The 26,559-nt window shown below is 40.6% G+C and overlaps 1 protein-coding gene across 1 annotated transcript in view; it reads right to left on the bottom strand.

Moving 5' to 3' along the window:
• COL6A5 (collagen type VI alpha 5 chain) overlaps nt 1-26,559 on the bottom strand; it is a 137,688-nt gene that overhangs the window by 59,907 nt on the left and 51,222 nt on the right. The window contains exons 9-28 of the mRNA XM_009446456.5: nt 25,786-26,126; nt 25,599-25,680; nt 22,554-22,696; nt 21,873-21,965; nt 20,075-20,128; nt 18,060-18,131; nt 17,700-17,726; nt 17,544-17,588; nt 17,398-17,451; nt 14,328-14,390; nt 13,642-13,707; nt 13,189-13,242; nt 9,871-9,906; nt 9,322-9,384; nt 7,746-7,808; nt 6,634-6,696; nt 4,522-4,584; nt 2,250-2,300; nt 2,093-2,128; nt 673-735 (exon numbers count right to left, since the gene is read on the bottom strand). Of these exons, the coding sequence (XP_009444731.3) occupies nt 673-735; nt 2,093-2,128; nt 2,250-2,300; nt 4,522-4,584; nt 6,634-6,696; nt 7,746-7,808; nt 9,322-9,384; nt 9,871-9,906; nt 13,189-13,242; nt 13,642-13,707; nt 14,328-14,390; nt 17,398-17,451; nt 17,544-17,588; nt 17,700-17,726; nt 18,060-18,131; nt 20,075-20,128; nt 21,873-21,965; nt 22,554-22,696; nt 25,599-25,680; nt 25,786-26,126 (1,532 nt within the window). The remainder of the gene's footprint in view (nt 1-672; nt 736-2,092; nt 2,129-2,249; nt 2,301-4,521; nt 4,585-6,633; nt 6,697-7,745; nt 7,809-9,321; nt 9,385-9,870; nt 9,907-13,188; nt 13,243-13,641; nt 13,708-14,327; nt 14,391-17,397; nt 17,452-17,543; nt 17,589-17,699; nt 17,727-18,059; nt 18,132-20,074; nt 20,129-21,872; nt 21,966-22,553; nt 22,697-25,598; nt 25,681-25,785; nt 26,127-26,559) is intronic.

Genomic DNA, 26,559 nt, shown 5'->3' with positions numbered 1-26,559 from the left:
GGCTATGTCATTCTCATACCCCAAAGTGATGGATATGGATACTAATGAAATTTATCCAGCCAGATGGAAAGTATCCATTAAGTTGCATCTTTTTTCACACTGATGGTGACCACCGATATGGCACTCAAACTTTAAAATGAAAGGATGCTTGTCTCAGCATTTTGCTTCTAAGTAAGTAAGCATAATATTCGACTTTGCACTTTGCTAATTAGAAGATCTCAATAGCCTTCCTCAAAATAGCCTACATGACCTTGTGATGGATAGTGGAATTGTCAGAAACCTTCAGGGACACAGTGGGAAGGACATCTTCCCACTGTCACCTTCATTTCCACTCACAGGGTTAATATGCCAAGATTTAATACGCGCCTTAGAAAATACTGGAAGGCACTGACATTTCTTGGAACAGCAAGTTATCAATTTGTAAATCTTTAAAATAGTACTGATTCATTGAACCATAAACTTTTAGAGCTGAATGTGACCTTAGATGTCACTAAGTTCAATTCTTATGTTACAGAAATAGAGACCCTGAAAAGATGTGTTGAAGGTCACAGCTAGCAAGTGGCATTTCAGATGCCCTTGGGTTGAATCAATAATCCACACTTATTATTATAACATAAAAGCCAAAGTCTGCCAAAGGAATATTTATCATTTCTGGAATTATAGGCTACTTACTGCTAGTCCCCTAAATCCTTTGGGTCCAGGTCCCCCAGGAATTCCAGGATCACCAATATCACCCTGAAGATTCAGATATAAAAAGTCAAGATGTTAAAGTATTTGCTATGAAAGAATTAAAAAAAAACTCTCTGGACTCAAACTTGATTGATATTATGACAATCATATATTAATGAAGGCCAATACAACATTAAATGTCATCTTTTCCTGTCATTTGGAACTAAGTCATTGGTACACTTATTCTTCAAACTATTTTTAATTTTTTAATAATATAAATATTTACATATACATTTCAATTCAGTGGTCATCCAGTTACTACAAATATCCAAAGAAAATGCTTGAAAACCCAGAAAAACATTTGGAGTATTGACTATATGAAATAAATAATGAATTACTTTATAAATTCATAAAACATTTATGAAAAAGTTGAGGTGAAAATAATCTATTCCGATTTTTTAAAATTTTGACAGTTATTTATCGACACACTTATTTCACATTTATCAGTAAGTTGAATTATGCTAATTTTCTCCCTTTATCAGTAAATTGGAAAATTGATCCTCTACAATGAGGACTTTCTTTCTAATGGTGATTTATATTGTCCCTTTTGCACCCTTTTGTACTTAAGAATCTCTTTTGGTAATTCATTCATTAAAAATAGTTTTAAGAGGATTCAACAGTTGACAGTTTTCCTATACTTTATTTGATTAATTAGATATTCTACTTTTTAACCCATATTTTGTATTTTAATATAAGCATCACTTATGTAGAAGACATTGTTCTGGACTTTTTTTTCTAAGGGAGATCTTTTTACAGAATTCCAATGTATAAAACAGACATAACTTAAGCTACTTGGGTTGAGATGAAAGGTATGTCTGTTCCTACAGCATGAAGATGGATTTCTATCTGGCAGGCAATGAGGAATTCTTGAAGATGTTTGAGTAGGAAAGTGGCATAATTTAGCTATGCTTTGGAAAAAAATCAAGTGACAGTAGTGTTTGGAATTAACTGAATCAGGGAAAAGATGGAAGGAGGAACCCAATTAGAAGGATATTGTAATCTTTCAGGTGAGAGAAAATAAAGGGCACAATAATGAAGAACAAATAGCAATAACCAAAGCCAAGAGTATTGAATGAAATCACCAAGGCAGAAAATCAAGAAGAGAACAGAAGACTGAACTTGAGAGGATACCTGGAGGCAGGCTTTCAAGGCAGAGGCATCAGGCAATGATGGACAGAACAATCTTTTCCAATGTAAAGATTCATGGGGGTTAAATATGATTCTTTCCTCAGGAAGCCCAAGGAAAACAACTGTCCTGGGTTTCTCCTTATTGTCCCCATTTCATTCAGACCTAGAGGTTTATCTCAGTTCTCAAGTAGAAGGTTAAGATCATGGTAATTTCAAAAGGTCATGCATACAATACCTTCTGCCCCACATCTCCAGGGAATCCTCTTGGGCCCTATAATTTTCAGCACAGAACATAAATACATCAACATATCACTTCTGCAGTATGATCATTTCTTCTTGTATTATTTAGTTTGATTCATCAATGAATAAAAATAATTGATTTCCATATTTACCTTTACTCCTTTTCGTCCCATCTGACCGTAGCCTGGGATGCCAGAATCTCCCTGTGTAAACACACCAGTTTATTTCAATTTCTCAAAGGTGGAAATTAATTTTAATCTATACTGGGGAGATTACAGTGTCAGAAGAGAAGCACTAGGGACTTCCATGCAGATGGGGCCTAATTGGTGACCTTGAACCCTGGGAACATTGTGTTGCTGTGTTTTCCTCACTCCCTGATATGTTCCCTGTACTTCTTTGACCAGCTCCATTCTGTAAACATTGCAGGAAGTAGAGGGGTGGTCATTCAGGACTTGTGGAGTCAGTGGCAGTTTCTTCCCTAGAAAATTAGGAGCTGGTCCAAACAACACAGGTGAGAAACTCTCTGAAGAAGGACTACAAATAGTCAATAGACATACAGAAAAAAATGTTCGTCCTCCCTGGTAACAAAAAAATGCAAATTTGACCCTGCAATGAGATACTATTTTTGTCAATGGTAAAGATGGAAAAAAGTGACAATACCTGTTATTGTGGATGCCCTAAAACAAACACTGTCCTGAATAACAGGTGGATCCACATACTGTTTGAATTTTCCTAAGGGCACTTCATAATGGAGTTCAAAGCCTTTATGAAACATGTGCATATTCTTCGATCCAGCTATGCTACTTTAGAAATCTCTATGTAGAAATTCATTATGGTTTTGTCCAAAATTTTAGTTAGGTACATGAATGTTCATTGCTGTGTTGTTTACCACAGTGAAAAACTGAAAGCAAGCTAAATAACCAATAACAAGATACCGGTCAAATAAATGAATGTATGTGCATTTAGCAGAATAGTTTGAAGCTACTAAAAATGATGTTGAGGAAAAATGTAATGACATGAAAATATGCTCATGATACATTGTTTAGAGTGATTTTTTAAAAACTTCCAGGATGATAATGATAAATATCTCAAAATGGTGGATTATAAGTAATTTTTCTTTTCTTCCCTCTTTCCTATGTTTTATTCTGGGTAAATTTTCTTTCCTTCTCTCTCTTCCCCTCTCCTCCTTCTTTCCTCTCTTCCTTCCTTCCTTCTTTCTTCCTTTCCTTTTAGATTCATGTTTTCAAATTAGATCACATAAAAAGATACTTTTTAAGACTTGCTGGACCATTCTACAACCATTTAATTTTATGGATAGAAAATGCAATGAAGGAAGACTGAAAGCCTTTATGGAGGCAATGGATTGTGGGTGTAGCCATAAGTCAGAAACTTGCTGTGCCCTAATCATTTGTTCCCCTGTAAGCCTCTGGCTCCTTATGTTTATTTACTATTTTTTTCTTTTTTTTTTTTGCAATTTTCAAATATACGATATATTGTTATTAACTGTAGTCACCATGATATACAATAGATCTCTTGAACTTATTACTTCTTTCTAATTGAAATTTTGTATACTTTGACCAACATCTCCCTAGTTACCACCTCTGGCAACTACATTTTAATTCTCTGTTTCTATGATTTTGACTTTCTTTTACATTTCACCTATAAGTGAGATCTTGTTGTATTTAACTTTCCATGGCTGGTTTATTTCACTTCACATAATGTTCTCTGGATCCATCCATGTTGTCACAAATGACCAGATTTTCTTCTTTTTAAAGGCTGAATAGTATTCCATTATGCATACATACCACATTTTCTTTATCCATTCATCCATTGATGGATACTTAGGTTGATTCCATATTTTCTTGGCTATTGTAAAAATGTTTGTGCTTGGTAAATTTTCTATGATATCTATGTATAACGTTTGTAATAAACATTAATTTTTTAAAAATGAAATAATTGTTCCTATACTGGCTGCTCCATGAGCTGAGATCTTGTTACAGCCAAAGCCATTAGGACAGAGTGCAGGCCTAAAAATGCGATGCCCCATTTCTTAGCCTTATTCCTCTATCTCTTATTGTCACCCTAGACTTTTGCAAGAAGGGAGGAGAAATGGGCAGTGTTGTTTTTCAACGGATATGCATCTATGTGGCCATGCTGGTTGTTAAGGTATTGAAATGCCCTGTTCTAACTCATCCATTCTCCTCTCTGCCTACCCCCATTCTCCTGCTTGCTGTTCTCCTTCACGTTGACAGACTATCTATGGAATGAGAGCTTTAGGGGGTGGGAGAAATGTTCTCACATTTTCCTAGATGCTGAAATAGCTTTCATGCCCCCCATAATTGGGCTGAAGGTGTCAACCCCTTCTCTTTACCTTGGAACTGAATACTCAGATCTGGGGAGGGTAGGGACTTCAAAACTTCATACCTGTCTTCCTCGCTGCCCAGTCTGCCCCACTGGCCCTAGATCTCCAGGAATTCCAGGCTCTCCCTAGTAAGTGGGACAAGAAGAGCTTCAGATCAGTAAAATCAAACCTGGTTCCTATCACGGTAAGTTCTGTCCACTCGATGAGGAGACTCAAGGTTCTCAGTGAGGGGTCAGTGCTCACTGAGGGGATGAGAGTAGGGCACAAATTATGGTTTTTTCATAGCTAGCAGAAGATGTCTAGCACAGCCCAGAGCTGGACTGGTGTGCTGCTTTTCCAGTGTTGTAAAAGGACTGAAGGAGAAGGCAAAAAGTAGAAAATTGACTCCAGGGAAAGTTGACTCATTTGCTGATGCATTTGCCTATCCAACAATTACTTATTGAACTGCAAAATAAACACATTAGGGGTGGTCCCGCCCTCACCTGGCTGGAAAAAGAAATTATTAGACAGGCAATTATAATATTGTGAGATAAGGTTCAGGGTGCTATGGAAGCAAACAGAAGGGGAGTCTAAGTCAGATTTGGTGAGCCTGAGGAGGCTGCCGAAAGGAAAGGAGCAGGGAAGCTGAGGACTGAAGGATGAGTTGTATGTCAGGGGACTGGGCAAGAAAGGGGTGAGAGTGATCCAGGAAGAGGGAAGACATTAGTGAGAGGCCTGAGGCAGGCACGCAGGAGGGAGGTAAGCAGTGAAACCTTAGAATGAAATGGAGCAAATAGCAAAGGGCCTTGTAAATGACCCCCTACTTTATTAACAAATAATTGCATATGTTTAAGGTGTACAACATGATTTGATATACATATATGTTGTATAATGATTGCCACAGTTAAGTTAGGTAATGTATCTATTGCCTTATCTTGTTACCACTTTTCCTTTTTTATTTTTGCTTTATGTTGACAGCATTTAAGATCTACTCTCTTAGCAAAATTTCGAGTATACAATACTGTATTTTTAACCACAGTCACCATGCTATACATTAGCTCCCCAGAATTTATTTATCTTGTAACTACCTTAAAGCTTGAATATTTCCTGGAGGCCATGGGAAAGCCAAGACCCATGATACAATTTGCTGGGCTCAGTGTAAAAGGAAAACTCAGGCCCCTTGCTTAAAAAATGAGATTCAGGACCATGACAGCAGAGCATTAAACTCATCAGGGGGTTCTTCTCGGCAAGGCCACCTGTGTGACTGCACAGGTCACGGGACCCTGGAGAGGCGGCCATTGAAAGGTTTTAAACAGGGGAGTCAGATTCTGATGAGGTTAATCGTTTGCTCTCTGACGATCCCCAACAGAGCCATCTCAGAGATAGTCGTGGTTCGAGAACCACATGCACCAACGGATTTGAGTTCTGATGCCACCCATCCTCCACTCAACTCAGCAACCACATGCATTCTTGGATTCAGGAAATCAGGGAGTGAAAGAGATCTTTTAGAGTTGTTTCTGATGGGTGAGATCACTCTCTCCTAGGGAAAGGGGGCAGCTTCATGGACAGGTCAGCAGTTAGAAACTCTTTGCTCAATGGAAGGAAGAGTACATATTAGTGGAATGCTGGTGACTTGCTGATGGTGCTTGGATTCAATCACATGAGGAATTAACATGAAAATCAGGAAGAAAATGGAGGTACTTTTGTATTTGAAATCCATAAGAAATATCATTTACTTTTTTCAAGAAGGAGTTCATGTCCTCTGCAGGAACACGGATGAAGCTGGAAGCCATCATTCTCAGCAAACTAACACAGGAACAGAAAACCAAACACTGCATGTTCTCACTCATAAGTGGGAGTTCAACAATGAGAACACATAGACACAGAGAGGGGAACATCACACACTAGGGTCTGTCGGGGGGTGGGGGCCAAGGAGAGGGAGAGCATTAGGACAAATACCTAATGCATGCGGGGCTTAAAACCTAGATGATGGGTTGATGGGGGCAGCAAACCACCATGGCACATGTATCCCTATGTAACAAACCTGCATGTTCTGCACATGTATCCCAGAACTTAAAGTAGAATTTAAAAAAAGAAAATATCACATTGTACCTCATAAAAATATGCAATTATTAATTATCCATTAAATATAAAATATGTTTTTAAAAGAATTAAAAAACAGAAATAATATCTACTTTTTTCCCCAAAAGTCCAGGTCTTCCAGTGCTCCCTTTAGCTCCCATTAGCCCAGGAGAACCCTGAAAAAAAAATTAGAGACTAAAAAGTTGGCACCGTAGTAATTCTTAGAAAGCCCATTAGAAACATTTCACTTTCCTTCATGCTATTCACAACAACTCCTTGATGCAACCTTAACAAAAGATCCAGCCACCCAGGAGGAGAGAGGCAGATGGCAGAGCTGAACCAGATGACTCAGGTTCCAGTCCTAGTTAGAGGACCACATGTTTTAATCTGCAGGGACATCACTAGTCCATATGGGGCTTAGTGAGAAAAAGAAAAGGCACCCTTGAGTCAACACATGCTATTTCCAAATGTGGGAAAATTGTCATAATGCACTGATTTTTTTAGAAGAAGACACTTTGCCACCTTTGTGCCCGTACCATATGTGCATACATAACGGCATGCAGGATATGTTTCAGCTTCCCAATAAAAAAACGGGCAGAAGTGTCTTTCACACACATATTATCAGAAATATAACTGACCACACATGCTAGGAATATAGAAATATGGGTATCCCTTGCCTTGTGAACTCTCACTGTCTGAGCAGAACTGAATAGATTTAGAACATTTTTCCTACACATCCTTCACCATTCAAACTCTTATTTCTCAGGAAACGAACAGGTTCAGATGGTGAATTCAAGAGGTGAACATAGGAATCAAGTAGGTTTGAGTAGCAAGGGATCTTTGTACAGTCAATTTTAAATATCTATAGTGAATGGAGACATATGTGCATGGCATGTATAAATTTTAAAAGTTAGAAAAATCAGAATAATGTATCAGTTTTTGGAGAAAATGTTATGATTGGGCAATATTTGTATTCTTCCAAATGCTTTCTTTAGGCTGATGAAATGGATCTGTGCTTTCAGAGTAAAACCCCAGTGAAGGAGAAAGAGGAGTGCTTTAGCTATGTATGAGGAATCTGAGCTGTGCTAAAATTTTGCCCCAGATAATCCAAAAATGAAATAATATATATGTAAATAATACAAAAAATTATATGTGAAGATTTTTTTGCACTAAGAGGAAAATAACTGTTGAGAGTCATTGAACCTAATGTCTCTGAGTCACTCACCTGAGGTCCTTTGTGCCCCTGGCTTCCTTTTTCTCCTTTTCTGCCAGGATTTCCCTGTGACCCCTTTAGTGGTAACAAAGGAAATACAATGCAATTATGTCAATGAAAGCTTACTTCTCAGTGTTTCTTTTGAAACACCCTGCAGAAAAGCAATGATCCAACCCTTCCCACAGCCTTTTAACCCTGAGATTAAGCATGTATTAAGAGTAATTGAGGACAGGCCCAGTGGACTCAGTGGTCCAGATCTCTTTAAGGAATTCCTGGCCTGGATATAAGACCTTCATCCCTCTTCTACAGAGGAAATAAAAATAGGCCAAAGCGGGAAATGAAACCTATAAGAAAAGGAAGTAAGACACAGACAACAGTCAGATGAATTCCTTTAAAGGGACGGGTTACCTGAGCCAAAGCCCTTATTAATGTGTAAAATGGAGAGTAAAGTTGTTTCAAGTTAGCACAAAAGGGCGTCTTAGCAGCAGACCCCTATCAGAAGAATCAAAGTCTATTTTTCTGCCATATTTGCCATCAAACACATGGTTCTCATGCGGTTATCTCACATAGAAGCAAAAACTAGAGGTGGCAGTAACGTTTCTTCCTATTGAAGTACCAGCTGTGAAATGGCCCTGGGCTGCCCAGGAGCCATCAGGTGAGCCTTGATTCACTGTCTCAGTGTCAAAGGGACCCATGGGTGTCTGAGGTATCTGAAGTAACTGTCATTGCCACCCCCACATCCACCCCAAAGCCTGGGAATGGATCTAGGCTGGTCCCATCCCTACCCAATCTAGAGAAACTGCTAGCTCGTAGCTTGGTTCAGGGACCCCAGAACCACTCAAGAGAATCCCAAATTCCAGTTTGGTCCTAATACCTGAATTTTCTAGAAAATAATGAATTCCCGGGAAGACCTTAGAATAGGCACAGCTACACAGGCCCTTCCATACGAGTCCAGGCTTAAGGTGGGCTTCATGTAAAGTGGGCTTCATAAGATGACTAAACAACCATGTGCTACAAAGCTACTCTCCAGAATGACCACAGCTTCCCCTTCTGTCACAGAGGGAAGTAAGACAATGATGCTCTGACTTCTGGTGCTCACATTACTAATGATATGACCATGAAAGATGCAAATGGCTCACAGAAAGCCCTATCAGTAATATTCCAGAAATACTGATACCCCTGTAGAGTTAGCTTTAAGCAAGTCAAGTAGCAGTTTCCAACTTTCAACTAATTTTCCTTTGTGGGAGCCTGTGTATGCAGGACCCCAGCTATGGAAAACCAATTTGTTGATCCTGGTGTTAATTACTAATGTAATATGAAGGTATTAATCATTCACTATTACTAATAAGAAGACACAATACCAGGTGAGCACAAGAGCACATCTTTCCTCTACAAAGGCTTATTAGTGACCTGCAAACAATGAAGCAAGTTTGATGGAATGAAATCACCCCCCACCCCATGATAGGGAATGCAAAATAGGGCAGGGGGCAGATTCTCAGTTATTTATTTTTATACAGAAATACCTGCCTTCTTCCCATCAGAATAACTTTACAGCATTTATCAATATTTACAAAATATTCCAACACACCTGTGGGCCTTGTAATCCTTCAGCTCCCAATGTGCCTGTAGGTCCAGGATTTCCTGGTTCTCCCTGATGAACAAGAGTTTCCAGTGTCAAGCATTTCTACACTTTGTTTCCAAATAGATTTTCTCTTCATACTATTTACATCAGAAATAGGTACTATTTTGTCTGACTCGTGGCTCACCCTCTACTTGGCCTAGGATTTTACAGTTCTAGACTGTCTAAGGAATGAACATAAACTTGTTTCTTACTCCAATAAGGAATTTCTCTCTCTTGAAGTTGATTCCCAAAGCACATGAAGAGCAGTCAAATGCACAATATTTGGAATTGCACAGGTTCTGCCTGTGCCAGGTATCTATCAGGGAGGCTTTTCCTTAGGTCTGTTCTGTTCCCGGGAGCTGCAGTGATCATTGGGTCAGTGGGGATCATGTCCAGCACTGGGCACTTCCTATACCCTTGTCAAATGCTCACTGATTTGATTCCCAGTACCACCTACATGGGAGAAACCTCCTTGGTCCCATCAACCACAGAGAACAGGAAGTCAAGTTTACTTACTGAGACACCTCGGAGTCCCCTTTGACCTTCTCTTCCCTGGGACAGAAAAGGCAAAATGTTAGTATGTGGATGTCTGAATGGAGGGGTTCCTTGAGGCAAATCAGCCTCTTTCATTCTCTGATTGACATAAGTAATGAGCAGCTCACCGAAACAGTTTCCCTGAGGCATTTTCCATAGACAAGCTTTCACACTGGGCACTTAATTAGAGACTAACATTTGGGGGACTGATTGCAAACTAATCTAAAAGTCATTACAGACCCAGCTCCAGTCTGACAGCCTCTAACAATTATCCAGGAGGCTGTTTAGAGAATCAAATCATCCTGAAGATCCTGTCTTCTGTATTTCCCTCTCCAGCAAATCCCAAAAAGCACTGTCTGCTAATCAGAGCCTTCCCATGGGAGAAGAGCTGTGGCACATCCATTTCTTTCTGTCCTGGGCCTCTGATTGTATCTTGGGAGAAGGTAAAAAATTTCTAGGTATAGTGTCTCATATGGGCCCACTGGGGCTAGTCCCTATAGAATTCTACAAGAAATAAATGGCTAATGGGTTCTGCTCAACTATAGTGATCCAAATGTCCAAATGGCTACCACTAGGTTCAACAGGGGACAAAAAAGCTTGGCTGATCCCTGAAGCCCAAATCTCTCTCTGCGCCTATCCAGAAGAGAGTTCACGTTGCCAGCTCAGGCCCTCTACCTAGTGGTTGTCACCAGTCTCCTTTCCAGAGGGTAGCCAAATGGGAAAAGGATTCAGGCCCCAGATCCTAACTTCCTTATCCCTAAACAGCAAGAATAAGATTTGCACCCTCTTATCACCCCCTCAAACCCTGTCCTTGCCTCTTTGAGAGAGCTGTGGAACATCTCGACCACCAATTAACTTAGTGTTGTGATAAACAACCATGATTACTTTAGGTAAAAAGCAAGTACTTTTAAAAATTCTATTTCTTCATTCATTTATTCAGAAATGTAGCCATGGAAATTATTTTGGAACTGCTGTTTTCCTTCAACTGCCCACCTTCTGAAGGTCCTTAGAATAAACTATCAGATCAAGTATCAGCTCCACCAGGTTGGCTATTGCTTACAATGTTTCCACTGAAGTTCTGCCCCTTGATTCAAGCTACTTTTTGCTTTTAAGATGCAAATACTCTTTGAAAGAAGTTACCCATTGAAACTTTTCAGCTGTTTGTACCCAGAATCAATCTCCAAAGCTCTTGACATAAAAAAGCAGAGAAGAAACAGTAAACAAAGATTGAGGCCTCGGTTCCTATAACATCACAATTCTGTCTTCATTAAAAAGCAAGGATAAAATAATGTGTATTCTGTGTAACAGACTATATGCACAATGGTTAGAGATATGTCCTTGAAAATCAGGCAGACTCGAGCTCAGTTTTGTTCTTTAAAGCCTGTGTGGCACAGGGCAATTGCCCAATAAACCTCACCCAGTGTGGTTAGCAGCCCAGACTCTGGAGGGAGACAGACTGAGTTCAAATCCCAGCTGTGCCACTTAGTAGTTCTTGTGACCTTGGGCAAGCTGCCCAAGGTTTCTTGATTTTTTCCATCTGGAAAAATGGATATAATAATAGTATCTACCTCACAGGTATGTTATGAGGATTAAATGAATTAATATTTGAAAGTGATTTGAGCAAGACCTGGTGCAAAATAGATGCTATAGAAGTATTCTTTGCGTATGGCAGGCAAAAAGCATAGGGCCTTGAATGTGGATTCCAGTGTGGTTTTCAGTGTGTGGATCCATTGTTTTGGGAACAACAGGTAGAACAATTAATTTACATAAGTTGAAATTCTGTCACATAGAAGACAATGTCTTGGATTGTCTTACGTTGTTTAAAATTTATCATCCACTTAAGATGCTCCCACCCTCACAGAGAATTCTATTCTGCATCGGAAAGTTGGGGAGAGGGGAGAAAACCTGATGTTGTTTCATATCAATGTTACCTTGTTTAATTCAGGAGAAAAGAAATTACAAAGGAGGAGGTCAGCAGGGAAATGGGTAGATGAGGAGGGGGCCGAGAGCCTCATGTCCTGTAATTGGCTGGTTTGTCCATGATTTATTGCCTATACCACTCCTGGCAACTCTTTTTTTAAAGTACCTCATTGATGTGTCAGTTATAAAGCTATTTTAAACTAAAAGTATTTCCTCTTAAACCAACAAAAATACACACTTATCTTTAAAATTTATAGCATTTAGCTCATCTTGCTGCTCTACTGCTTCCTCTTATTACATTCTAATTCTCTTGTGTGAAGAAGAGGGCAAAGTCCCAAAGAATTTTACCAGAAGCACTGGGAAGCCTAACCCCTTCCAACTCCAGCTCTTTTCCTTTAAGAATTGTGGTTCAAGATAAACAAAGGCAAGTGGTATAAAAACACATTTCTTCACCATCTATCCCAGAGAGAAGGGCAATCAGCCACAGCCTTCAAAATAATAAGATTCCAAATTTGTACTAGAAAAGAAATCCAAGCATTTTCAATTCCTTCTTGAACAAAACTCAGAGCCAAATCTAGGACTTTGTCCATTATTCTCTTTTAATGATGTCCATGCTGAGCGCATGAGAGAGGAGTTTTTAATACATTATAAATATCACTTCCAGCTTCAGTAGTCTACAGAAGGAAAGGCGATTTCTTGGTTGCTCCTTTTAAAAAGATATGGAAGTCCAATATCCCCATTTTTTGCTGTGATAGGCTTGATATAACATGGGATGCTGTAAAGTTATGCCAGCACCTCAAGGTTGCCACTTGACCCTAATTGCCAGTGCTTTGGCCCATTTAGGAAGAATTTGTTTGTGAGTCCTCTCTCTCATTGGCAACATGTAAAGCGAAAGTATATTTACCTAGTTCATAGTATTCTTATGTAAGCTACCAAAGGAGAGCTTTTGTGTCAAAATCATTGGCTCTCTTCAAAGACATCCCAAAACACCTGGAAGGTAGAAAGGGAAAGGCCAACTATGTTACAGTCGTTTCAACCAGGGGTGATTTTGCCTCTCAAACTCACCACTACTACAGCCACCACAGACATCTGACAATATTTAGAGACACTTTGGAATGTCACAAGTGGGCTGTGGGGAGGGGTGGTGCTGCTGATACTAGTGGGTAGAGACCAGGGATGCTGCAAAACATCTGGCAATGCATAGCATAGCCATTCACAAGAAATAATTATCTGGCCCCAAATTTCAGTAGTGTCAAGATGGAGAAGCCCTGAAAAATATTTCAGCCCTGAATCAGCCAACTCTGCGCAACAAATATTCTGAATGCCTCTGTCATCTTCAAGTGGCAAGGAGGGGAAATAAATGTCCACAGAAATACTTACCCTGCTGCCTCTGGAACTAGGACTGCCTTGCGCCCCTTTCTGTCCAGTTCTACCCTAAAAATATAATAATTTCCTCAAGATCAAAAGGCAAAAATTGTGAATAAATCACAAAGGCATCAGCATCAAAACCTCAAGCACTATTAAAATGGCAGAATAAACATGTCATGCTGTGATCATTCCACATATTAACAGTTATATGCCCTTTCAAGAAGAAAAAAGTATAGCAACATTCACTGCTACTACATTTTCCAAAATAATATCACTTGCCAGAAACTTCATAATTTTGCTCATAAAAGTGTACCTTACTACAAATATGCATCATCAAAAAATAAAGTTCTTTTCAATGTGGTCTTAAGAGCATTTGTTCAATTACAGAAGGGTTACATATCTTACTAAATTTACTTGGATCAATAACAGAATTAATCAATTCATAGATAAAACAGATCAAATTACTTGTCTTCCTTGATCTCCTTTGGAGCCCTTTTGTCCTTTGATGTTATTGTTTTGTCCTGGATTACCCTAGAGAAAGATTTTTAAAAGTAGTTTAGAATCCAGAAATATCAGCTTTTTCCCCAAAATGGTATGATGTTCAAGTACTAAGTTAATTTGGGTCAAGGTATAAGAGGTGTGAGAAAATTTTTCATATTTGAAACTCACAGGATTTTGGAAAAAATCAAAGCAGTACTTCCTCAAGTTTGAAGAAGAGTTGGCAATAAATAAAGAATTAAAAGGGTGCCTGCTACATGGTGATTTTCCCTTTTCTATGATGGCAGCTTCACTGATGCACTGGTTCAAATATTCTTAGGCTATTCCCTCAAGGGTGTAAAAAGATTCCCCTGTAACTAAGTCTGCAAATAGTGAATCTGTAGGTCTGCAAGATTAGAAGTCCAATAAATAAAGCTATGGAAATGTTCTCCCAAAGGAACCAGAAAGTCTCAGCATACCATAAGGATTCAGAAGATGGGCCTAACCCAGATAAGACACAAACAGACTTTTCCCAAAGCCTCAGCCAACACCTATCACCCCTACTCCTAAGACAACCATTTGCCTACAGGGTAGGCAGGAAACACAAAGGGAAAGGAGATAGGAACTGTGGAGCAAGTATAAAATTCAGAGCCAACTGGGCCCTAGAAACTTACCGGATCGCCTGGGAAGCCCTTCTCTCCATACTGCCCAGGGGCACCTCTGGAACCTGGGCTGCCCTGAAAAAAATGAAATGAATTTCTGAGTTAGCTTGTAGGAGGCTTGTATAATGGTGTTAAGTGTGAAGTTTTGTATGTAGGGGGGTTAATCAGATAAAATGCTCTTTGTCCTATCACAGTCAGATTCCCTCAGACTTCTCAAGCAGTACTAAGTCCAGTTTTAAGCCTATGGTCAGGATTATTTGTAGCGAGGCTCGAAACTGGAAAACTTCTCGTGGTCTAACATAGCACTGTCCAATAGGAGTTTCTGCAGTGATGGAAATGTTCTATATCTGCATTCATCAATACGGTAGCCATTAGCCATATGTGGCTATTAAGCACATAAAATGTAATCAATGCCACTAAAGAGCAGAATTTCTTAATTAATTAAAATTAAACTTTAAATAATCACATGTGGTTAGTGGCTATGGTATTGGACATCCTAGCCAGTCTAGCAACTTCCAACATCTATAATTAAATTGCCCACTGGAAACTTCCACAGGGATGTTCTATCGGGGGAACCAGCCCCCAATATTTCAACGTAATTTCTTTTCTATTTTCCCTAAGTGTCACTAGTCTAAGAAATAAAGGGAAAGAGAACAAAAGAGAGAAATTTTACAGCTGGGTCTCTGGGGGTGACATCACATGTCGGCAGGTTCTGTGATGCCCCTTGAGCCACAAAACCAGCAAGTTTTTATTAGGGGTTTCAAAAGGGGAGTGGTGTACGAATAGGGAGTGGGTCACAGAGATCATATGCTTCAAAGGCAATAAAATATCACAAGGGCAGAGAGACAGAGTGAGATCACAAGGCCAGGGCGAAACTAGAATTACTGATGAAGGTCCACGTCCTGCTGGGCACACATTGTCATTGATAAACATCTTAACAGGAAACAGGGTTCGCGAGCAGACAACCAGTCTGACTAGAATTCGCCAGGCTGGAATTTCCTAATCCTAGCAAGCCTGGGGGCGTTGCAGGAGACCAGGGCGTATTTCATCCCTTATTTACAACTACATAAGACAGACACTCCCAGAGCAGCCATTTTAGAGACCCGCCCCCACCCCCCCCCACCCCCCCCTCCCCCCACTGGGAATGCATTCGTTTTCCCAGGGTGATTCCTTGCTGAGAAAATAATTCAGCAATATTTCTCCTATTCACTTTCTGAAAGAACAGAAATATGACTCTGTTCTGTCCGGCCCCGCAGGCAGTCAGACTTTGTGGTTATCTCCTTTGTTCCCTGAAAATCGCTGTTATCCTATCTTTTTCAAGGTGCTCAGATTTCATATTGTTCAAACACACATGGTTTACAAACAATTTGTGCAGATAACACAATGATCACAGGGTCCTGAGGCGACATATATCCTCAGCTTACAAAGATGATGGGATTAAGAGATTAAAGACAGGCATAGGAAATTATAAGAGTATTCATTGGGGAAGTGATAAATGTCCATGAAATCTTCACAATTTATGTTCTTCTGCTGTGGCTTCAGCCTCTGTTCGGGTTCCCTGACTTCCTGCAACATGTTCCATTGTCACCTCAAACCTAATTATTTCCAATTAAACTTTCCCAAGCCAGGATCCTTGCAGGCATATTGACTGACTCTCTATTTTCTGTTCCTCTAGTCACCTATATCTGGAGATTTCAGGTCCTAGAACCAGGACTAGTGTGAGATGAGAGAGGCACCTAAGGTGCAGAATGGAGGTAGGTATTTGCTCCACATAACTCTGCCCCTTTTGCACCTTAGGTGCCCTGCTAGCCTCACTTCAGTCCAAGCCCTGCTACACCCTTAGCATATTTTGTGTCTGTTCTCACTATCATTGCTTTACTTGAAGGCTTCATCACTTCTTACCTGATTTCTACAGATCTGCCTCTCATCTTTGCCTTGCATCTATGTCATCTGCAAAATATCGTCCACATTACTGCAAGTAATATTTCTAAAATGTAAATCTGATTGTGATTCTTCTGCTTAAAATCTTTCAAAGGCTCCCCATTGCCTTACGGTTAAAAACCAAGCTCTTCCACATGGCTCACTAGTGCCCTCCGAATCTCTTGATCTCTTCCCACCACCTCTTGAACCTCACCTCCCAGTACCTGTATTCTAATGCTCCCTCCAGGAAGTAAAACTTGGCAGTGCCCTGAACCTTCATGTTTTTGCTTATGCTACTCCCTCTGTCTGGAATGCCCTTCCTCCACATCTTTGCCTTGCTGAATTCCTGTTCCTCTTCAGCTCAGAAGTCATTTCCTCCAGGAAGACTTTCTGGACAACCCCTGCCCCCAGGCTGAGTTACGTGCCCTTCTCTGGACTCCCATGTAGATATCTACAACATAGCCTCAACCACATTTTATGTAATTCTATTGATATGTCTGTCTCCCCAACTATACTGTGGGATCTTTGATGACAAGGGCTGTGTGGTTCACCTCTGATTCTTATTATATAAGAATATATGCCTGGCCAATGACAGGTGCCTGGCACATGACAAGCCTGTCAAATGACAGGTGCTCAAAAATATTTCATAAATCAATGGATCAGAACATAAAAGTAGAGCTGCTTAAAATCAAGTAGGCACACACTAATGAGTGTTGAAATAAATGTAAAGTTAAAAAATGTTTCACAGTGATTTGCTACCAAAGCCACCAAAATAATTTTGTCTCTTTCTCTTGCTTTTTTTTTTTTCTGACATAATAAAGACAACACAGAAATTACTGACATTGATGGAAACGTTGTGGTAAAAAACAAATGAACAAAAGAAACCACTGACAGGTGAAAGCATTCATTTTCAGACATGAGAAACATGCCCACAGAATAAGCTTGTGTGTGCTAAATTTTTCTAGGTAGAAATTCTTGAAAATTACATAATTACCCCCTTGCTTCAATCAGATATGCAGCATACATTCAGTAGCAATAGGCCTTCATTATGTGGTTAAGTCAGTTGTAAATTTTATCCCCTATAACCACTGACACACAGCAGTTAAGACTGTCTCTGTCACCAAATTCTCCTTCTTTGAAGTATTGAAAAGAAAAGTGTTACCTGAGATCCTGGATCGCCTTTTTCTCCTTTTATTCCAGGAAATCCATGAGAGCCCTAAAAGAAGACAAGAAAAACAAAATTCCCACTTAAAAAAATTTTTAGCAACCTCATGACAGTTTTATGATACTTGAAGAAATATGGCTTACCTCTTCCCCATCAAGTCCATCAATCCCATCGTCTCCATGACCTCCCTGAGAGATGACAATAGACAGGCATCAGGTAAAAGCAGGTCTCTGCCACACGCTTATTCGGAAACTAATCCCATTTGGAAATCAAATTAAACTAAGAAAAAACTCCAGTACCTTAGGTCCAGAAAATCCTTTGAGTCCCTGCAAAAGATGAAATATCTCTCACTGACATATCAAAGACAGAGTGTGGATTCAAAGACTGCCTCTCTAAAGTGAGTGAGCATGTATTTCTTTAGTCACTTCGGGCTATACATCTACAAAGAGGTTAGAGATGCAATTTATTAATGCTAAAGACTCCTTGATATTATTAAAAAGCAGAATTAATCTGCAGACAGGAAAACTCATCTATATAACTGGAGAAAGGAAAAGAGAGAGGAGTGATGGAAGAGAGAAAATGAGGGAGGAAAGGAATGGGGAAAGAGAGGGAGAGAATGTTATAGAGAATTGGAAATAACATTTACAGAAGAGCCTTACCTTCTGACCCCACGCCCCTGGACATCCTGCAATCCCTTTATCTCCTTGGGGTCCTGTGTCTCCTCGTACTCCCTAAGAAAAGGAGCACAGACAGGTACCCAAAGTGATGTTTTTGCCAGAAGCTGCCAGTGGTTTATTTTCACAGAGTTAAGACAAAGCACATGGGCACTATGAGCTTTAGAAAAAGTGAATCCTCTTCAAAAAGGATTCAAAAGTGAATCCTCACTCATTTACGTCGGTTTTTCCCCTCTGTATTCAAACATGTTTCCTGTCAATCTTCAGGGCTTTTTATGGACCCAAGATCACAAAAAGGTGCAAGAAGAGCTCAGCCACTTCACTACCTGATCAAACAGCACAGTGGCTTCACTTTGTAGCCACATTCCAAGACTCCAGTAATCCATCTAGGGCCCTAATGCTATACTGGGAGAGTCAGCATTGCTGACAGTAGACCCACAAGTCAGTGCTAGGGTACTGCTGTTGAGTAGAAACCGTTGCTGGAAAGTGACACTACTAGGAGAATGAGAAAGCAAAGGTGAGAAAAGCCAGTCCTCACAGGAGGAATCACCAGGTTAAAGACCCCCAAAGTCAGACTATCCGTGCAGGGGTGAGCACTGAAGGTCAATGATTTGTGTGTCTCCCACCAACCTTGCTTCTCCAAGGAAATATTTAAATACAGGTAAATGCTAAAGTAAAATGGATCTTAAGAAAGGAACAATTTTGTGCTTTTTGAGGGCAGGAACCCCAACTGTGTCTTTCACCATCATGTCCCTTGTGACTGGCTCATGTCTAGGTGCAGAACAGGTGCTTACATTTTGCTGCATGAATAATTAACTAGTAATGAGCTTAATTCTTGCCTTGCCAGTAAGAGAGGGAGAAAGGATTTTCCTTTGTCCTGCTTTGCTTTCTTTATCCTGAGGATCATTCCCTGCAAAAGGAGGAGGCCTTGCCCATGGCCACAGGTTGCTGAGAGGTACCTTAGCCCTATGGCTTCCCATTGCCTGGACTTTCTGCCAGTGGTGGGCTCAGCCAGGCAGGTGGGTGACACTATTCCCCACACTGAAAGCACTCCCATGCTAGTTTGGTAGTCTCCAGGAACCCTCGGAGGGTACAGAGTAGGTGATTTAGAGCACCCCACTTAGTGGTCATTTTGTAAACTAGGTCAGCCATTAGATTGTAGAGGAACTTATAATTGCTTACAGATGAGAAAACTGAGGGTCAAGAAGTTAGGTATCTTGTTCAAGGACCCATATCTAGGCCAACTCTTGGCAGCCTGACTCTAGAGTCTTTGCTTTCAATCCTTAAAACTTGCTGCCCAGATGAGGAACTGGACTTGATCTAAGATGATAGAAATCCAGTCTGGATGCTTTCTGAACTTTTTCCATCCCAAACAGAGCCACCTAAGTGGTTTCAGTTTCTTCAAATTCTTTCTCATAATTTGATTGATGAGAAAGTGAGAGTTCTGGTTTCAAACACAGAGATTCGCAAACCTCTGTGTAGCATTTGACCGTGAAGCCATGCCTCTCATCTTGAGGGATGCTTTGCCGACTTCCCTTTCCATGGAAGGGTGTATACTCCAGCCTTGGCCCAAAGCCACGTACTAAGCACTGGGTTTTAGGTCTAAAGAGAGCTCCCTGGCAGATAACCTGCTGTGCCCTGCTTGGGGGTAGAGAGGAGGGTGCCCAGGTATCTGCCACTGATAAAAACATGCCAGGCTACACGTGTAAGCCTGTTCCCTCCTTACCCCAAACTTAGACTTAGTAACTGCCTCATAATTCAGACAAGGAAAAGTGAAAAGAAAGGCAACCCTTCTTCCCACAAAAAAGCACAAAAATAAACATATAAACAAAATAAACATATCAACATATAAAAATAAACATATAAACAAAACCCCATCTACCCCTTTTGTATGAAAATAAGCTTTTTTTATGAGAAAGAAAATAAATGTGTGTTTGTGTGTGTGTGTGTGTGTACAGTGTGTGTGTGACAGGGGGTGAGGGAGAGTAATAAAAACTTACAGGGTTTCCATCCTCTCCCCTGTGTCCTCTGCTGCCTTTCAGACCTTGAGAACCCTGGGAAGAAAGAGAGAACAATAAATTTTAGTCACCCCCCCAATAAAGTCAAACTTGTGAAATCATTAGGCATTCTAAGCAAGTCCCTTCCTCCAACTTGGTTGCAGTTTCTGCAGATGTGGCCGTGAGTTTGGGGAGAATCTGACAACATTTGGAGCTAGCTTTTGTCCTTGCACTCAGCTCTGAAGCCCCTCTGCAGAAGGTGACCCTCCTAATGCTTGCGGGAGGCTGACCTTTGGAACCCACCAGCAGATGAGACCCACAGAGCCACACCTGCACCTGAGCGATTTGCAGGGAGGACAGCTGTACCAGCCACAACCCTTTTAGCAGACAAACCGATAACATTTCCAAAGGTATTATTTTATTTTGTCCTGCTATTTTGAGAGCTCAAGGAAGAATAACCACTTCCAACAACAAGATTGCATATATTTTAATTGCAGTCATCTCTCCCTTAGCCACATGTGGTTTAACTGTGTCATGGCTTACTTGTGGCAAACATTTCATTTGAGTTTGCTTTCCCCACCCTCTAACACAGGCCCAGCTGGCTGATCAGTATACCGGGGGGTTGTGCTTCTGGAATACAATTCTAATATTGACCTGAGCAAAGTATCGAGAGAAAATTGTGCTAAACAAAACATCACAGTGCAGTAAAAAGTTCAATATAAATTGTCCTTCCATAAGGATGGACAGTGCAGGACTCATGAGCAAGTATTGTTGATCTCTTTTTTTTAAAGAAAAACTTCATTTGTATTGTGATGCCTAAAATCCATTTGAAAAGTGCATTAAAGTGTATGAAAGATAAATGTATAGTTTAATTATTATAAAGTAACTTTATAGAACAATATTATAATTTTTATATATAAGGTCTATTTAGCCACCATGCAGGTCAAGAAATAGAGCATTATTAGTCCCAGGCACAGTGCCTGTCCCCAGTCACAATTCACCCCCAGCCTCTCTCCACAAGGGCCCTCCTGACTTCTGATAATATTTTCCTGCCTTTTAAAAATACTTCACCGTTAAGTATTCCTCCCTAGATACTATAACTTTTGATAAATGGAATTTTACCACATGCATTCTTCTGTGTTTTGCTTTAGTCATTACCATGTTAGTAAAAGTTATTCATGTTGTTGTGTGTAGCTGTAGTTCATTCATTTTCATTAACATATTTTATTGAAAATATCATGACATATTTATTCATCCTATTGTTGTATAATATTTTATAATTTGTGTTTTAAAAGGCTATTAATCTGCAATGCTATGATCTTTTTGTAGTTCAATCTCATTCTGTTACTGATGAAGCACAACTCTTATTTATTTATTTATTTTTAAGGAGATGGGGTCTCGTTATGTTGCCCTGGCTGGTCTTGAACAATCAAGTGATCTTCCCACCTTAGCCTCCCAAGTAGCTGGGATTACAGGTGCAAGCTCCTACACCCAGCTTCATCTCCACTATTTTTTACTTCTTACCACCTTTCAAACTTTCTAAAGCAGGTACAAAAGTATAAATTGCAAAACCAAGAAGCAACATTGCCAAGGGTATGTAAGAGAAAAGGGAGTTATTCTTGCTAGCAGTATCAAAAGTGAGCTCTCCTGACGTGGATTTTATTCCAAAAAAGTCACATGAAATGTCCAAAGCAATTCCATTAGCATGGAGTGAAGGTTGTAAATTCAACCACTCAGTCTCAGTCCCACCTGTACCAAATCAAGGCACATTAGATAAAATAGTATCACAGGTGAGTGGCACCTTCATGGCTTGTAGTCCTCGGGTCCCATGAGGTCCTGGAATTCCTGGACATTTGCAGAATGTACAGCAGCAAGTCCTCTCTGCAATGTTTCCCTGGGGGAAAAAAAGTAAAGCTGAGGGAATAGCAATTGTCAGAAACTTTATTCCATAAGAATTGTACTCATACAAATCATAATCCACCATCTACACGCCCATCTTCACCCTTTGGATGAGGGGCTGCCGAGAATAAGAGGTGCTTTCTGAATTTAACACTGCAGAGAAGGTACCAGGCACTGCACTGGCAACATCGCCTCTCCAGAGGAAATGATCTCTGTCTATAGACAGGGCATCCAGTATGTGGATGGCCATGGCCCAACTTTGCCTAAGACTTGTTGGTTTCTAGTTGACAGTCTTCTGTTTCCTGGAATTTCTGCAGCACAAACAGTTGGGGGCTTTTTAATTCAATTATGAGTTGGTTGGTTTTTTAGTTACTTATGCATTCATTTAGTGAGATGACAAAGAATGAAAGAACATGCAAAAACAAAATACTATGCTATGGTCTTCCACACTTTTTTATATACTAAGGACAATGCACTTAATTTAGTGGGGGTAAACAAAGGCAGTCTTTGAAAGTTCTCATCAAGATTCCAATTTAGTTCCCATGGCATTTTGAACAACCGGGGATTTTGTTCAACAACTCACCAGGTACTGTGATAGTTTTTTGCCCAGTTCTCTCATTCCAATAGTCAGATGAGTCCTGTAATCGAATCTTTTTCCAAATTCAAAGCTAGAAAACTCATGATGAGCAGTTGTGTTAAGGGACACTACCAGCAGAGCATCAAGTCCTATGTGGTAAAAACCACAATATAAATAAAGCAAAGGGGTTGTACATGAAAAAGAAGAAGACATAATAATTCTACTTAGTGAACATGATTTAAAGAATTGAAAAGGGGAAAAAACAAACATAAGAGGAAGGAGTACTCTTGACATATGAAGAAACTAACAGAGAATTTGCCTGCATTTTCTGAATATGCACCAGCTCTGGTCCCTGACCGTTGCATGAAATCCCCTGATAAAAAGTATTCAAGAGAAACAATTTACAAATCTATAGAAAAACACTAATAGAAAACTGTGTTCCACATCTTACCACCAATTTTGATGCAATTCTTGGGCACTGGAAAGTGATTTTTAAGAAAGGGCATTATTCATCTCCAGAGAGCTTTTCTGAATTTTCCTGAATGTAAATTAATGATAATTCTCAAGTTATTCGCAATTCCAAACACCCCTGGGAGGCCAAGCCCTGAGAACATGAGGAAAGCCCAGGGCAATTGTCTCAGCTGAACTCCTGACCACATCCAGTTCATTCATTAATTCATCTATTCACTCATTAATTCATTTACTAGTTCATTGATTTTATTCATCTTTTCACTAAACAAATTTTTAAATTATTAATAGGAGCCTATTATGTATTAATCATTGTATAATAGCAGAGATACAAATGAATAAGTCAGGTTTACTTCTTTCCTTCCCAGAGTTAATGGTCTAATGGAACAGAGGGTCAAGAATCAGATAGTTGCTCTGAGAAACATCAGGGTTCCATGACAGCCTAGAGGAGAAGCTCCTAACCCATTCTTGGAGAGTCATGGAAGGTTTCTCGGAAAAATTGATGTTGAAGCTGATTCTAAAGGATAAATGTAAGTTGGCCAATGGAAAGAACCAGAGATGGAAGATGGAGAGAGTACCCGGGGAGGTAAGGAGATAGAGGAAGCTCTAGGCAAGGACGGAGAGAAGTGAGGCTGTAAAGTACATGGGGGCCAGGCACAGTGGCTCACACCTGTAATCCCAGCACTTTGGGAGGCCGAGGTGGGCGGATCACCTGAGGTCAGGTATTTGAGACCAGCGAACTGGTCAACAACATGGAAAAACCCCATTTCTACTAAAAACACAAAAAAAATTTAGCCAGGCATGGTGGTGGGCACCTGTAATCCCAGCTACTCAGGAGGCTGAGGCAGGAGAATCACTTGAACCTGGGAGGCAGAGGTTGCAGCGAGCTGAGATTGTGTCACTGCACTCCAGCCTAGGCAACAAGAGCAAGAATCCATCTAAAAAAGTATATATATATATAATTACAGGAAGAATGGGAAAAAATAGTTTCATATGCCTGGAACACTGAATATAAGAAATGAGTTGGCCAGGTGCAGTGGCTCATGCCTGTAATCCCAGCACTTTGGGAGGCCGAGGTGGGCGGATCATGAGGTCAGGAGATCCAGGCCATCCTGGCTAACACGGTGAAACCCCATCTCTACTAAAAATAAAAAAAAATTAGCCAAGCGTGGTGGCAGACTCCTGTAGTCCCAGATACTCCGGAGGCTGAAGCAGGAGAATGGCATGAACCTGGGAGGCGGAGTTTGCAGTGAGCCAAGATCGGGCCACTGCGCTCCAGCCTGGGTGACAGAGCGAGACTTTGTCTCAAAAAAAAAAAAAAAAAGAAAGAAATGAGTTAAGGCTGAAATGGCAAGCAAAGGCCAGGTTCTGCAAAGCTCCCAAGCCATGTTAAGGAATTTGATCTACATCCCAAGAACAATGAGAAGGTATTGAAGGGAACTGTGCAGAGAAAGAGACACAACTGAGCAATAAAACAGGACATATTGTGGTCTTTAGGGAGGTTGCCTGTGGAAGATGAACCCTACAAGCCAGTCTGGGCTACACCAAGGAATTCTTAAACAATGCATCTCATTTGACAATTAACGGAGTCTTCCATTGCTGCATCCTACTCTCAACTTCTGCATTTAGCTTCCGGCTCAGTTTGAAGCTATGACATGGACAGAAAATATATAGCGAGAAGTGCTTTTCCAAATCCACGTTGCTATCTTTCATATGGAAAAGAAGGAACAGTAGGAGCTGTCTTCGGTCAGGTTCCCTAGAACTGGAATCTGAAAGAGGATTTTGTATGTATGTGGTGTCTATATTGAGAGAGCAGAAAAGGGAAGGAGATGTTGTAACCAGGGATACATCTCAGTAAATTCTTAGCCTTTGCCTGATTCATGAGGGACTCTGGAATGCAAATTGTACTAGAGTTGACCCATTTAAGCAAGAGTGCCAGGCTTTTGTATCCCTATATCATAGTTGCCCCTGCCCCCACCACCAACGTGGGGCATGGTAACCCCACACCCATTCCAAGCACGTCCAGGTACATGGTTCAGATCAGTCAAGGACACATGTCTATATAGAAGGTCATAAGTCTAAGCACTTGGCCACAGCATTTGCAGCATTTTGGGGAGGAGTGTGAGGGCTGGTCAACAGGGATTAGATGAGGTATCAACAGCCTCTGCTACAAGTAGCTAGGCAGATCTCAAGATCTACAGCATCTGAGTAAAGGTAGAGACTTGTTAAGCATATTCCATGCTTCACTGTTTAAATTTTCAACTCGGCTGGGCGCAGTGGCTCACGCCTGCAATCCCAGCACTTTGGGAGGCCAAGTCGGGTGAATCACGAGGTCAGGAGATCAAGACCACCCTAGCTAACACAGTGAAACCCCATCTCTACTAAAAATACAAAAAATTAGCTGGGCGTGGTGGCGGGCGCCTGTAGTCCCAGCTACTCAGGAGGTTGAGGCAGGAGAATGGTGTGAACCCAGAAGGTGGAGCTTGCAGTGAGCTGAGATCGTGCCACTGCACTCCAACCTGGGTGACAGACTGACACTCCATCTCAAAAAAACCAAAAAAACAAAAAAAAACAACTCAATACCTGCTTCTCTGAGCCTGTCTGATTGATTTTCAAGCATTATGTTGCTTTCACTCTGGAGACCGTCTGAAAAAATAAGCAGCACCTGGAGAAATAAGAAAATGGTAGGTGTAAAAGCTAAATATATAATTGGGGAATGAAGAACAAATGGAAGAATGTGGAGATGGGAGATAGAATGTAATATGGATACCTGGCCCCGGGATGCAGATTTATCCTTAAATGTGTCCCAAAGAGACCGCAAGAACTGTGCGTTCAGATGAGTTGGCCCACTGACGTTGACTTGCAGCAAGCTGTCAAACACTGCTTTCTGATAGATTTGGAACTTGGCAGGGAATCCTTGGTCACTGTTCACCTTAAACGCCAAGCTCACCTGTGCCTCTGTGCCAGCCCCACAGCTCACCCCCTTGATAGAGCTGATGTCTTCTAAGATGCCTGGGAGGTAGGATTCCAGCTGGGGGTGGCCCTGGAACAAAGGCTGCCCCTGCACATGAGTGGAGATGTCAAACCCAACCATTACGTCCATAAAGCAATCTGGAAACCAAGGGAACAGAGTCAAGATTAACGAGTAGACAGGAGTAAGGAAGGAGAGACAGGGCAGAAAAAAGGAGCACTGTCATGCCCCAGAGCTAGAGGGTCTCTAGTCCCCAAATAGTGTTCAAGAAGGAAGATACTGGCTGCTTTATCATATATATACATATACATATATCATATATATACATATACACATATATATGTGTATATGTATATCACATATATATGTGATACCAACATATACCACAGGGGTTTTCTCTGTCCCCTTTAAAATATTAAAACTTCCAATAGCTATTTGAAGTTCAAACCATAATTTAGTCTCATTCTCAGTGACTCTGTCGTGTGCGTGTGCGCATGCATGTGGGCATGCATTTTAATGGTGACATATTTTGATTCACATAGTCAGAATACATTAAAGTTTTGAGGCTGGGTG

Source organism: Pan troglodytes, chromosome 2 (genome assembly GCF_028858775.2).
Source record: "Pan troglodytes isolate AG18354 chromosome 2, NHGRI_mPanTro3-v2.0_pri, whole genome shotgun sequence".
Classification (NCBI taxonomy): domain Eukaryota; kingdom Metazoa; phylum Chordata; class Mammalia; order Primates; family Hominidae; genus Pan; species Pan troglodytes.
The sequence above is the reverse complement of the archived record's forward strand: the minus strand, read 5'-3'. Positions and strand labels throughout refer to the sequence as shown.